General features: G+C 38.3%; 1 protein-coding gene across 2 annotated transcripts in view; it reads left to right on the top strand.

Annotated features, from left to right (window-relative positions):
- Window positions 1-15,228, top strand: part of CCNYL1 (cyclin Y like 1) — a 36,936-nt gene that overhangs the window by 13,216 nt on the left and 8,492 nt on the right. Inside the window, exons 4-7 of one of the 2 annotated variants that reach the window (XM_025892549.2) lie at window positions 5,276-5,376; window positions 8,450-8,485; window positions 11,273-11,324; window positions 12,587-12,706. In XM_025892549.2, coding sequence (XP_025748334.1) covers window positions 5,276-5,376; window positions 8,450-8,485; window positions 11,273-11,324; window positions 12,587-12,706 — 309 coding nt within the window. The remainder of the gene's footprint in view (window positions 1-5,275; window positions 5,377-8,449; window positions 8,486-11,272; window positions 11,325-12,586; window positions 12,707-15,228) is intronic. The other variant, XM_025892558.2, reaches the window with a different exon arrangement.

Raw genomic sequence — 15,228 nt, 5'->3', positions numbered from 1 at the left:
GATCCAATACTGTTAGCACTGTTAGGACCTCTTTTTGTAGATTTTCTAAATCTCTTCTATTTTCCTCATTATCAGATGTTTTTAGGAAAGTCTCTGGCTCAGTAGTGCCCATTTTTTAAGGGTTCTGACATTTAACTTAAATTTAAATAACGTGGTTGTGGTATAAAGTTCTGCCTTCAATTTTTTTGCCTTAATTTTTTAATCTTATTTTTTAACCAAAGTAACCAAAACATAATAACTAAGTTAATTTTTAGCACTATCGACTTCCTGTTGTGCCAGGTGAAAGCTTAGCTTCATCACTCCACCGTGGCCTTATTTCCTTGCCTCTATTCCGTCAACCTGTATCATGGTTTTTGTTAAGTCAGAATCAATGTGTATGTTGTTATGACTATGCAAATATTGTTCCCTGCTGAGCCATATAGTTCTCTGCCTGTGCCTTCTCCTGTATACGCTTCATTCTTTTTCTTAAATATTTCTGAAACCCAAGCATTTCTGCACTTCTCCAGGATAATCCAGTCCCCATTTTCCTAGCCAACATGATCTCACACAGCCAAATGCTGTAAGTAGCTCCCTGGCGGGTCTTTCTGCTTTCACATTCTTCCTTTGTGTGTGTGTGTGTGTGTGTGTGTGTGTGTGTGTGTGGAATTAATTTCCTGACGATATTCACTTGCCTATTTTCTAACAGCTAATTCCCCCCCCACAAATGTTGTAACATTTGTCACATGTCCATCAAAAATATTTTTCGTTTACTAAAACACATCTGTTCCATTTTTTTCTTGGACACACTCTTTTGTCTTTCTATTCTGGTAGAGTAGACTGGTTTTCGCTAGGCTGGCTGTGTCTGTTTTCCTGGGATATCTCCTTGAAGTCATCTGGGATCTCACATAACTGCTGTCTTGTTGGATCCCCTATGTCCTAGATTCTCTGTTGCCCTTTGTGTCGTTATATGCCCTTGTTTTACTGGAGCACATTTTTCTGGGAATGGGCAGAAGTTTTTAGAGATCTGGCTTCTCTGAAACTCCTGCTGTTTGATAAAGTATAGAATTCTAGGTTGAAACTAATTTTTGCAGTTCTACAGACATTTCTCTGTTGTCTTCTCATTTACAATGTTGCTCATAAATCTGTTGACATATGATACATTGTACATTTCCAATTTTAGTTATTGTTCCCCCATCCCTTCTTTCTCTGAAACCTTCTAGTACCTTCTCTGTCCCTGAGATTTTGAAATTTCATAATATGGTTTGATAAGGACCTTTTCATTTTATTGGGGCCAGGAAGTCTGCAGACCATCTCTTCTAGTGAATGTCTTTTTTTTTTCTTTAGTCTGGTATTTCTGTCATTCGGATGTTGGCCCTCTTGGACCAGTGTTCCTGCACAGATCTCTAATTTTCCCTCTTCCTGTTTTCCATTCTGTCTTTGTCCTACTTCCTTGGGACTTCCTTGACTTTATGCTCTAACCCTTCTCCTTCTATTGAATACTGAGTTTTGTCTATCTTATTTTTAATTTATACAGTTCTCTTATAGTCTATCATTATTTATAGCATCTAGTTCTTTCACCCGTACAATTTCTCATCTTTCTGAGGGTTTTTAAGAATTTTTTAAATTTTCATTTGCTTCTTAATTTGATCATTCCCATCAATTCCTTTTTTCTGTTTTGATCTCTCTTACTTGTTGGAGGCTTCTTTCAAATGTGTAGTGGTCCCTGCCTGTATCTGTGATCTCACTGGAAGTACCACAAGAGAGCAAGACTTTTTCACTAACAGGCCTCATTCTCGGTGTTTGGGGGCTGAGTCTCTGAATTCTGAGCCTGCCTTGGGTTCTGTAAGACAAACTGGCTTTCTTGTTCCTGGCCCAGTCTCTGTTCTGCCATGTCAGTTGCCACTCCTTTGTCTAGTCTTTTCACCTTTCAAACATTAAAAAGCACCTGCTATTTATCCTGTGTTGTATATAACCTCTGAAAGGAGGGGGAGAGGAAATAGATTTGTGATCAGTCCACCATGTTTTTAACTCAAACTTAGTATGTGTTTTGAAAGTATAAATTTAAGTTTAAAGTTTTAACTCAATATAATTAATGATATTAATTCAGACAGTATTTCCGGTTATACTTATAATTAGCATATTACACTTTTCTTCTAAGGCCTTGATTAAGAATTCAAACCATGTACCTTGTCATATTGTCCCATTAATGCACAACATAGATGAAGTTTTCATTAATGCATAGTGTTGGAAATTTTTAAGTGGTCTTATGAAAAAGACAAAATTTGTCCTGTGAAAATGGGAGACACAAAAGTGAACTTCAGCAGTAGATACAATGGGCAGGTCAGTGGCTGGGGGCAGGATTTCAACAGGTACTTGACCTTTGATGGTAAGGCTTGGATTGTGATTTCCTAGACTTCTAAGTATGATTATTTTCTAGTCTTTGCCATTGAACCATAAGTCTGTGAAATAACCTTCGTTGTAAAGGTTGTAAAAGTCCATCTATTCTGTTAGTGCTCAATGAGTAAAGATAAACACTGCCTTTGTCCCTGCTTATTCTAGTAACCAACTGAAATAATATCTATGAACACTTAACTGCCAGTACTGTTTTTTGCTATTTGATTTTTTTTTTAATTTGCATTTTATGACCCTATTTTTGTCAGTGTTGTTTATTGAGGCTGTAAGCCAGGGATGGTAAGCCTTTAACCATAAAAAATAATTGTCTTAAAATTTTGGCTTTTAAGCTAATAAATAATTATAGCTAATATATACAGGCTTTGTTCAGAGGCTTAATTCTGCAGCCCTCTAGTTGAATACTAGGTATTACTGAATACTGAAAAGTAGGCCTGGCCTGATGGGGAAGTGTTCAGTGTTTCTTTGGTTGGATCTAGCCAGTAGACTAAGTTGCTGATTCACTAGGCTCCCCATATGGCTGTAAGACCACATCTAATTAAAATTTTTAAATGTTTCACTAATATTTTCAAAGACAAGCCAGTATATATTCGTAATAGAAAAAAAATTTAATGGAAGAAAGTGGGAGCAAATATAACCCAAAGCTCTACTAACTGGTCTGTATTTTGGTGCGTTTTCTTTCTATTCTTTTTATGGCTCCCCAGTAGAGGTTTTTGGTCAGAATTGACTTTTATTATGATATAATATACACCATAGTATACCCTACTAATAGTGGCCTTAAAAGAGAACTTTCTTCCATTTAGAGTAAAAGTATTTAAATGAATTTTTCATTTTTCGTGCTGTATTTATTGAGATTCTTAAAATAAATTACATATTCACTGAATAGCTTTAAAGAACATAACAGTTTTAGGTATAATTGAACATTTCTGGCTTGAAGGAGAATTTAGTGATACTTTTCAAAAATAGAATGTCTGGAACTTTTTGTTAATAAGAGGTAAATGGCTTTGCAGGAAAACATCTGAAATAAGCAAATGGTGTTTTTATATACCGTGTGGGTATTTCTGATTATTGGCTACTGGCAGTTTTTAAATGCTCTGTATTTTAAAAAGTTATCAACTGGATTTTTTTCCCTTACCCCATCTGTCGTGTATTTGAGGGGGATGCTGACAGGAGAGTATGACAGCATGGCGAACGCTATTTCATCTTAATAGGAGGAAGGAAGGCTCATCTGAATTAGTAAAAAACAAAAACAAAAACATAACAAAACCAAGCATTAAAATTATTGGTATTCTGTGGTATTGAATGCTGCTATTACTTTTAACTACTTACAGTGACTGGGATTTGTTTATTGGTCTTACTTTAAGGAAGAGAATTGTCCTAACATAGCTTAGGCTATTTCAGTATTTGACTGTTGTTATATACTTGGGCTCAGGCTCTTCACAGATAAATGGATACTTCTAAAGTGTTTTAAAGATGGTTTATTCTATGGAGGGTCTCCAGAAGTTCATTGTCACCTCTCTGACACTATGCTAATAAATTCTCACTAATTTGTAGTAAGATTTACCTTCCAGTTATAACTGATTTTAAATAATTTGTCAAGCACTTATTGAACTCCTAATTTGTCCCAGGTTCTGTGTTCAGTAGCTGGAGGTAGGAGTAAGAGTCCTCCCTTCCCTGGAGAAGCTTACTTTCTTAGGAGGGAGACATCCTGCAAGCAATTGGTAGCATGTATCAAGTGGCAGATTAGATGTGTGAGCATTCAGAAAAGGGAGAAGTTTTGTGGTGTGACTGCTGGCAAAGGTATCCTGGAGGTAGATGGGGTCAAGCTTTCTGGGACAAGGAGGAAGAAAAAAGGCATTGTAGGCATAAAAAGCAGCATGAGTGAGGCAGGAAATTGTTGTGATGAATGTCAAGCAACTTACAGAATAGAATTAATAAAATTTTTAAATGAATGGAAAGTACTCAGAGGTTCTCACTTGAGTAATGTGATGGCAGTCTTATTTAAACATGAAGTTAAAGTGAAGTTCTCATAGTAAGCTGTTTTATGGATGTGAGAGAATCTTAAAGCAGTACTCTCTTGCCCTCCAGATAAGGAAACTGAGGCCTAGAGAGACCTACGCCCCCCCCACCCCAGCTTATTAGTGATAGAGCAACCCTGGTACAAACAGCCTCTGACTTAAGAACATCTGTGTCATCACACTGTCTCCTGAACTGATACATTTATTATCAGCTTTCATTTCTGCAATAAAATGTTCTTGCATCAATATTATATAAGGCATTATATTTCATTGTAGTAAATGAATAGTAGAAATAGTCTCAGCTGCTTTTCATTTCTTTTTTTTTAGATTTTATTTATTTATTTATTTTAGATTTTATTTATTTATTTGAGAGGGAGAGAATGAGAGATAGAGAGCACGAGAGGGAAGAGGGTCAGAGGGAGAAGCAGACTCCCCGCTGAGCAGGGAGCCCGATGCGGGACTCAATCCCGGGACTCCAGGATCATGACCCAAGCTGAAGGCAGTCGCCCAACCAACTGAGCCATCCGGGCGCCCTGCTTTTCATTTCTTAGGGAAAAAAAAACCACTGAAATCTTATTCTAAGCTTCTTACATTATTATAAAAGGAATTTATAATAGGTGCTTGCCAGGTTTGATAATAGGTAATTTATCAAGGGCAGTAGTTTATAACCCATTCCTTAAATCTTGTGTGGGAAGTTAGAGCATCCACTGGGTTCCCATAGAGCTGCACATGATAGCACACTCAAGCAGTTCATGAAGTATAAGAAAAATCTTAATGCTTTATCGTTTGACCTTTTAAACCGAGGAAAAAACACACTTTTATAGGTTTAACTTACTGTGACATTTTCTTCTATTTCCCTTCCCCTTCAGGTATCTCCAGGGCAGCTTACTAAAAAGTATAGCTCATGCTCAACAATATTTCTAGATGACAGCACAGTCAGCCAACCTAATCTTAGAACCACAATAAAATGGTGAGTACAACTAGGTTGCCAAGGGCTGAGTGACAGACCCCCTCATGCTAAAAGCATCCTAGCCATACTTGGTCATTTCAGTCATTTAATTGTCCTTTTCAGTGATCAGGTTAAGAAACTGGTGTCTATTTTATATTGCTTTCCAGGACCTCAGTCTGAATATTCAGTTTCCATTTTAATCTTAGAGTGTATGGTAGAAGGGAAAGCCAGTTAGCAAATAAAAAAATCCCAGGAAAAGTACACTTCTTACTTAATACATTTCCATTGTTAAGACATTGTTGAACATAATGAGAGGGAGAGGTACTTTTTATTGGATGTTTCTAGAAAAATATTTCTTTATGAGTTAATGGGCCTAAAACAATGTGTACTACTTTGGAAGCTACTCTTGAAAGAAGGAATAGTTTGTCCCCTACTGGCGGCAGAGTGTATCTGCATTTAAATTTAATTTGATTTTTGTCAGATTTTCCCCATCATGCATTTTTTTTTCCTGCACTATTTCTGTATGAAAATTAACTTCTCCTTCCTATCTCCCAAAGAGGGGGAAAATATACCAAATCAATATTAAGGAACAAATTCTCAAGCTTAATTTCTTTATGGATGAAATTTTGCTCAACTGAAAATAATAATTTAATAGATATACTTAATTTTAACTTTATATATGTGTATAGATATAGAAATATACCTCTAGGACACTATATCAGTCCATATATAAGAAAACCACAGCAGAGAACAATGAAAGAGAGAGTTTTGGAAACATAGCTGTGGTCAAGTTTATATTTCAGCAAACACGAACAGTGTTGTGATGGAAACTATTCCTTAATTTCTGGGAACACCTTATAATCCACAATTAAAGTTGCACTTTCAGAACACCCTAAGATGAACCTTTCAAGCTTACTTAAGGGAGGAAAAAAAACCCCAAAACTGGATATGCAGAGCTTCCTGACTTCATCACGATTGGCCAAAGAACATTATTAATGTCTCTTTGGGACGTGAGTGTTGATTTTCTGGAACACAGTTTGGAACACTACTTCAAAATATTAATATTCTTATCTTTAATTTTCAGTCTTAAAAAAATTGGCTTATAAATTCAATCTTGTTTCTGATGTACCAGCTTTGTCAGCTCATTAAATTATCAGTAACTTCTACTTTAATTAAAAACAAGTTCACAGTCATAATAAGGTCACTTTCCTCTCTCTCTTATAACAGTAGTGGAGATCAAATTGTATTTCAGCAAAAACTGAGCCCCAAAATTCTGAAGTCCTGAGCTTTGACACCTAACAAGTAATCACTGAATGTTTTTATTCAGCCAAGACACTAAATCCATGTGTAAAAAAAAACTTTTTTGGTTAGAGTCCCCAGCTTTTGAGTTCAAAAGATTCTGATGTTTTAGTATATAATTCTGAAGTGGTTTTAAAGATTAACCTTGCTCAGACAAGTAGGTTTCATGCTTGTTTTTCCCAACTTAGTCTAATTTGTGGAAGTACAGTAAATTTAATTTGCTTTCATGAAGTTTTAAAAATAACAATTCAGTGCATTTATTATTGATGAAATAAAGGTTTACTGAGAAAATTAATAGGGCAAATTGGCTTTTAGGAATGATTTTGAAAAATGTTTACATTGGGGGTAGTGCATTGTTCTCAGTGGTGGGAGCCTTATTAGAATCACTTGTGCAACTTTTTCCAGAAATCTATGTTTCAAAATACATGCATTTCCCCCTTCCCCTACCACAGTCTCACAAGCCTTTTGATAGCCTGAGGAAGGATACGAGGCATAATTGTATGGACAAAAGCATCCCAAATGAGTCATTCATTTCCAGATTTCGTTGCACATTGCAGTCACCTGGGGAACTTTAAAAGCACTTCTGATGCCCAGGTCATACCCAGTGTCAGTTAAATCAGACCATCTGGAGGTGGAAGCCAAGCAGTTTTTAAAGCTCCTCAGGCGATCCCAGTGTACAGCCAAGCTTGGAGAACCACTGCCTGGTTAGAGTGTGGGAGAATGAGAACTGCTTCTGACCACCTGTGGGACCTTGGGCAAGTCAGTTTTAAGCCTTGGCTCCTTATGTGTAAGATGGGTTGTTTAATTAAATGCTATCTAAGGTTTCGTGGTTCTTTTCAGCATAGAACTTGGAATTCTGTGATTTTAAAATCAAATTGAAGATGAAACTGTTTGAAGCACTATAGAAGTATCCATCTTTGATGCTGATAGCATTATAGGCCTTTTTACAAGTGCTCATATTCTGTAGACCTAGCTCTAAAATTCAGATTTGCCTTCCCTCAATTGTTCTGAGCTTCATTTTAGACATTTTGAGGGCAAAGGGAAGCATATAACTAGGAGAACCCCTTTGTTGCCTAATACAAAACGTCTGTGAATAACTTAGGACTATAGTAATGTAAAGAGTGTCTGAGGACTTATATCTATCTGTTCATTAATATTTAACTAATTTGGAAATACCTGTCATTAAATATTATACTGTGTAGTATTATGTTGCATTGTTAGCACTGCTTATTTCAGGGTAGCTAGACCTATCATTGATTTTGTGGGTACTTATATTTGCTATTAAATTTTCTAATTATGATCTTCAATTACTTGGTATGGAACACTTTTAGGGAAACAATGGAAAGTGGGTGGGCTTGGTGGATAGTAAACTAAATCAATTGAAATGCAGGGCCTAACCTTTTTTTTTTTTTTTTTTAACACAAAAATTACCGTATGACTTAAATTTAAGCATGTGTACAAACAGATAAAACTTGTAGAGGAGGAGGAAAGATTCTGTGAGTAGTACAATGACAAAGGACAAATGTCAGGGAAAATGTGTAATAATTTATATGTTATAATTATGGACCAAAACAGGTCTTCTAACAGTTGATCCTTTTTTTTTTTTTTTTTTTGCCAAAAGCCAAAGGACTAAAACAAGGGGGAAAGTGCCCATATGAACTGTTCTGAATTAGAGGATTTCAGGGCCCCTGGGCCCCTGGAAGGATCCTCTCTCTCTCCCAACCCCTTTTAAAATAATGTCTTCATGCCTAAAATGATAAAATCAGTTGTTACAATTTTCTTTTTCCTTCCACAGTGTGACCTTAGCAATATATTACCACATAAAGAACAGGTGAGCTCTTTTAAAACCTGTCTTGTTATTCTAGCTAATTTGCAAGATATTAAGTTTAGTGTTAGGTAACAAGTATAGATATTATTAGAATATCTAATAGATAGTAGAGTGCTTTTATTACACTATTGAAGACTCAAAGAGTGTTCATGTGGGTTATATTGATATTTACTGTATTAGAAATTAAATTTGAGGATTTAAAAATTAAATCCACTGTATGTCAAAACAGGGTTTTTATGGCACTATTGAAACTTTGAGCTAGATAAATCTTTGTTGTGGAGGGTTGTCCTGTGCATGATAGGATATTTAGCAGTTCCCCTGGCCTCTACTCACCAGACGCCAGTAGCACATCTCCCTCCCTCCACACTGTGTCCCCGGACATGGCCAGGTGTCCCCTGGAGAACAAAATCACCCCTGATTGGGAACCCCAGTGTTAACATAAATCATTTTTTTTTATTAAAAGTAACTTTTCCACAACAAAAAAGTTGAGTGAAAAGTATGTCATTGATTTACAGTTTTACAGATCTCTTTACTATCTGGCTTAATAGAAGACAGCTCATTCTCATATCCTGTCTTCAGTGATTTGTTTTGAAGAAACAATATGAAGACCCAGCCTTGTTCAGATATTTAGTTGGAAAAGGTGTACTTTTAAAGGCTTCAGATATTGTGGATATTCTATGATACTTTACTAAAAGTCCACAAGTGCTAGTTTCGTAGATTATAATGGATTTTATATATATACAAATTCAATGGAATTTTAAATCGTATCAGTGAACTTGTACTGTGTTAATACCCATTGATCTATCTTGCACACTAAATGGATCTTTTACCTGTATGTGGTTTTAGAATATTATGCATTAGTCAGTTGGAAAGTACTAGTTCACGTTTCTTTATACAGTGTCAAAAACTCACTTCTCTTAGTATCACCACCTGTCTTATCAGAAAAGCCTTTAAGTATTGAGAAGCTATCAAGCTTACAGTAGATGAAGCTCACAGTAAAAGGTACATATTTTCCAAAATCCTGATTTTTTTAGCTTGATAATCTGAATTTTATCATTGGCAACAAATACTTTATTTTTCTTGAAGTTCCAGGCTCACTTTGGTTTTTGTCTTTTTTTAAGATTTTATTTATTTATTTGAGAGAGAGAATGAGCAAGAGAGAACACAGAAGCAGGGCGCAGAGGGAGAAGAAGAAAGAGACTCCTCTGCTGAGCAGGGAGTCTGACGTGGGGTTCAATCCCAGGACCCTGGGCTCATGACCTGAGACGAAGGCAGATGCTTAATTGACTGAGCCACCCAGGCGCCCACTTTGTTCATTTTTTTTTTAATTTTTAGATTTTAAGTAAACCCTACACCCAACATGGGGCTGAACTCACAACCCTGAGGTCAAGAGTCCCATGCTCTACCGACAGAGCCACCCAAGCGCCCCACTTTGTTCATTTTTAAAAAAAAAATTTTTAGATTTAATTTTACGTAAACTCTACACCCAACATGGGGCTTGAACTCACAACCCTGAGGTCAAGAGTCCCATGCTCTACCGACTGAGTCAGCCAGGAGCCCCTCACTTTATTCATTTTTAAGAGAATGACTGTCAGTTGTACCTTAAAAAAAAGATGATGCTCTGTGAAAAAAGTGGCTTGTTCAGCTCACAACTAAGTCACAAGTGCCTTTCCTTAACTGTCTTTCAGCATGCAGAAGTGTTTCATAAATACTTATTTTAGAATATTAGAAGGATCGAGGTTTAGTGACACTGTTAAATCTTACTGCTTTATCAAGGATGTTCTTTAGTAGAGCAGAATTTTTTTCAACTGCAAGCGGCAGTGAAGACCGGAATGACTAGGTACGGCTGGGTACCACTGCCTTGATTCATGCGCAAAAACAAACAGTTTTACTCCCTTTTATTTTTTTATATAGTCACTGCAAATGTCAAAAGTGTATGAGCAAGTAATGTCTTTAGTATTCCTATAAAAAGTTTTGACTTCATGGGTCTCTGAAAAGGGGAGCCCTAGAGGCCTACAGACCACACACCTGGAGAACCACTGTCTAAATGGGCACGGCGTGGGCGCCTGGGTGGCTCAGTTGGTTAAGCGACTGCCTTCGGCTCAGGTCATGATCCTGGAGTCCCGGGATCGAGTCCCGCATCGGGCTTCCTGCTCAGCGGGGAGTCTGCTTCTCCCTCTGACCCTCTTCCCTCTCGTGCTTTCTCTCTCTCATTCTCTCTCTCTCAAATAAATAAATAAAATCTTTAAAAAAAAAAAAATAAATAAATGGGCACGGCGTGTTAGTGTGGTAATCTTTTAAATGAAAAGACTGGTCTCTCAAAATTTAAGAAAAAAATTACATTTTTAACTCAAACTATTTAAGAGAGACCAGAAGAAATACGTGATAATATATAGAGAACTATAGAGAGAAAAAAACGGGAAAAACATGAATTTAATATTCACATTTATTAAATTCTAAAGACTTTTTGTCCACCACTACTACTTTATAAGATGTTCTTATGTATTCCAATGTGGGGTTAGAGGAGTAAAAATATATTTGGTTTACTAGCATTGCCTGCTAGGGAAAGTCAGTGTTCTGAAAGGCAGCTCTGGCTTGGCTGGTTGTGGTAGAAGAGATTTCACAGAAGTCAGGAAACCCTCTGAAGGCCAGAATGCAAAAGAATTTGTGAAACTGTTTGCTTTTTGAAGGTTAAGCTTCTTCCACTCCCCTCTCTACTTCCAGCAGGTACTCAGTACTAAGATATTAATTCCTGAATTAATTTTTTAAATGCACGTTCTTATTTTATAGAGATGCAAATAGATCCTTGGATATTTTTGATGAGAGATCACATCCACTCACAGTAAGTGTCAGTTTTTTATTGAAGTTGCATTTTTCTCTCGTGCAGTTGCGTTTATTTCATGCTGATTTGATTTGAAATTAACTACCAGGAGAAAATTACTCCCTCCAGCTTGGAGTCAGAATCATCTTAAGTCTTCTTCCCTGCTCCATGTTGTGTCTAATCATTTTACCAAAGGAATGATGTATAAGGTATATGCTAGAGCAAGAACTGAGCTACAGCTTTGTAGAATTAGTGAGCTAAAGTGAGTAAATGGACCCAGATAACAGAAAATGTATCTTTTTAAAAGATAATTTTCATTAACCACAAATATAAGTATTTGTAAATAAACCTAACAAGTATGTTATGATCTCTGTGAAGAAAATTAAAAAACAATTTAAATTTTAAATCCTTTAAAATAACAATTTTTTTTTTTATTTTTTTGAGATTTTATTTATTTATTTGTCAGAGAGAGAGAGAGAGCACAGGCAGGGGGAGTGGCAGGCAGAGGGAGAAGCAGGCTTCCCACCAAGCAGGGAGCCCGATGTGGGACTTGATCCCAGGACCCTGGAATCATGACCTGAGCCGAAGGCAGATGCTTAACCATCTGAGCCACCTAGGCATCCTTAAAATAACAATTTTAAAACTCACTTCCTCAGGTTCACTACAGCCACATGTGGCTGGTGACTCTTGCATAGGTCAGCACAGACTTAAGAGTCTTATGGTTACAGGGAACTGAAAATTTTTTTTTTTTTAAGATTTATTAGAGAGTGTGCGCATGCACACACGTGCAGACAGGCAAGCAGGGGAAGAGGGAGAGAGCAAGAATCTCAAGCAGACTCCCTGCTGAGCATGGAGCGCCACGCAGGGTTTGATCTCACCACCCTGAGATCATGAACTGAGCTGAAACCAAGAGTTGGACGGACGCTCAACTGACTGAGCCACCCAGGTGCCCCAAAATTGTTTTTTCAAAGTTGATTGCAGAGAAATATAACATCGTGATCAACCAGACTCTTGAGCCTAAAAATAGTTTACATCTAGATAGAAAGGAATATATATAAATTTTCTGAGGTCATGCCTGTGTTTTTCTTTAACGAATGGTGGTGAGTACTGAATCAGTATGGTATTTTGAGATCCCATTGTTTATATTTAAAAAACTAAGAGACATGTTACCCAATCAAAATCATTTTGAGCACCTGGGCCCAAATGTAAAGACTGCTGTATTATGGGCACTTAAGTATTTTTCTTCGGTGGATACTTATACTGCATTTTTTTTTTTCTTTCAGCGAGAAAAGGTTCCAGAGGAATACTTTAAGCATGATCCTGAACATAAATTTATTTACAGATTTGTTCGTACTCTTTTCAGTGCTGCACAGCTAACAGCTGAATGTGCAATAGTAACTTTGGTAAGGTATTTCTTCTTTCTTATAGCCTCTTTTTTCAATTTCAGTCTTATGCACAGGGTATGGTCCTGCCTTTCACATAAAATAGGTTCCTGAAATCATCAGAAGTTTATTAAGAGAAACCTATTGAAAGTAAAATACACACATTCGAGCTTAATAATATAATCATTATTTTTCAAAACGTTGCTGTTGCTTTTCTTATCACAAAAGAATTGCTGTTAAAGGCAGGAGGAGAGATTTCTCCCTCCACGGTTTTTCCCTCCATACCTCAGCACACAGATGTACACGCAGTGCACACACATACACACTCAAAAGGTGTGCTGGGGGGAGCTGGGCTAGGACAGGGGCAGTAACAAAACTGGTCCACAGGCAGAGACTCATTTGGTGTAGGTCTAAGCTGAGTCCCAAATTATTTCAGTATTCCCCACACAGTTCTCATGTGTGTCTTGAGAACTATTGCCCTAAATTCTCTGTTTCTTGGATGACGGGTGTGCATCCATCCCTGGTTCCCTCTTGTGCCTGCCTATGAAGTTGCCCAGGGTTATAGTGCCAGAAGTACTTGTAAGGACCTTTGTGTTATCCATACAGAATTCCTGTGGTAAGATTTTATCATTTGAAAAATAAATACTATTTTAAGTGAGAGGCAGCTGGGGTTATTTTCACTGCTCTGTACAGCAAACCTGTATGGGAAAGTTAATTGCATGGTCTGGTGGGAAAAAATACTTAGGTCAGCGCCTGTACTCCTTTAGTATCCAGCTAGAATTTAGGAGGGAGGCTTGTGCTTTTGAGTAGAGACCCCTCAGTGGGCCCTCAGGCCATTTGTTTGAGCTACAGACCATTTGGAGTGCTTAGCCCAGGCTGGAGAGAGGCAGGAGTGGTCCTCCCACATGGAGAGCAAGGCGATGCTGGAAGGAGAGCATCTGGGTTGGAGAGGGGGAGTTCTTGGTGGACAGGTTAAGTGTGACATACCCATGAGGCAGCAGAGTGACACTGTCTAATCATCACTTGAAGATATGGAACTGAGCATGAATCCGAGCTAGACATAGGGAATTTGGTAAGAGTAGTAGCTGTTCAAATGCAGAGAAAAGTATAGACTAAAAAGTGGATAGAAGCTAGATCTGTAAGGACTAACAGCATTTAAGGTACACGTCCTCAGAGGAGTGGCTAGAGTGGTAGGACCCAGGAGGGAATAATAAAAGAGATGCCAAGATGAGAGGCTCAAGGAGAGTGTGGTCCAAAGGCCGAATGCTGCCAAGCAGTTGCCCACTGCACACCCATTGAATACCAAGTCTGTGTCACTGTTCTAAGTGTTGGGGACAGAGGAGAAAACAGGTGGAATAAAGTTCTTGCCTTTATATAGCTTATATTCTAGCAAGGAAGAAATGAGTTGTTTTTCCATTTGTTTTGTCAAAAGAGTGTTACCTAAATATTTCAGGTAGTGGTAAATACAGGGAAGAGAAAGCAGCGTGAAGGGGTAAAGTGATCGGAGGGGCTCACCATTTTAGATAGCATGATCAGGACAAGCCTCTTTAAAGAGGTAACACCTGAACCGTGACCTACCTGAGGAAGATGATGAACTCTGGCATTACAGGCAGAGGGGACAAATGCAAGACTCTGAGATGGGAGCATGTTTTGTATATTCAAGGAACAGTGAGGTGGCCAGTGGTCAGAGGAAGAATGAGGGGAACAACATGCCAGATGAGGTCACAGAAGGGCAGGGCCGGATCTTCTGGGGCCTTGTAGCTCGCGGGCCTGGGAAGAAGGGAAACTGTTACTTGTTTGATGGGAAACCTCTGGCAGATCTCGAACAGGGGTATGAAGTGCTGTTCATTGAAGAGGCTGTCCTGGCTGCTCTGGGGACAATAGACTGTAGTGGGAGTCAGAGTGGAGGCGGGGAGGTAAGGAGGTGGTGATGGTGATATAGCTGAGAAGTGACAGATAGAAATCAGTCAAATCACCAGCGGAGGTAGAGGTAACAAAAACGGCCAGCAGATTGGAATGGGATTAAGTCAAATGGAGGCCCCAGCAACGAGGCCAGTGGTAGTGCCCTTTAGGTTACTAGGGAAGGCTTGGGGAGCGCAGAGTTGGGCTGAAGGCACCAAGGACCTGGGGAGTGATAGCGGCAGGGGGTAGACTACCCTGGGTTAGGAAGTGGATGGGAGATGAGAAGCCAGCATGAGGCATTTTTCTGTGAGCAAAAACAAGAGGAAGCTGGCTGGGGCTGGAGCTGGGGGCGGGGCTGTGTAGGATGGGGGCAATGGGCAATGTAAATCCATTCATATTGCGGAAAATCTCTGGCAGGGAGGGAAAAAATTCTTCAAAAAGAGATTAACTGTGTGAATAGTTCTGCACAAGTGGGATGGGATCACCGAAAGAAGAGTTAACTTCAGTGAGAAGAAGAAAATCTCATTTCCACAGACAGGAGAGCCAACAGAATCAGTGAGGCTGGGCAGATTCCAGGTTTGCCAGTAAAGGGGGTAGAGGAAGTTGAGAGACTGCCAGTATTGTATAAGTGCCTCTGATTA

Source organism: Callorhinus ursinus, unplaced genomic scaffold (genome assembly GCF_003265705.2).
Source record: "Callorhinus ursinus isolate GAN/ISIS: 27379988/994484 unplaced genomic scaffold, GSC_fseal_2.0 scaffold2, whole genome shotgun sequence".
Taxonomy (NCBI): Eukaryota; Metazoa; Chordata; class Mammalia; order Carnivora; family Otariidae; genus Callorhinus; species Callorhinus ursinus.
Note: the sequence above shows the minus strand (reverse complement) of the source record. Positions and strands in the feature narration are given on the sequence as shown.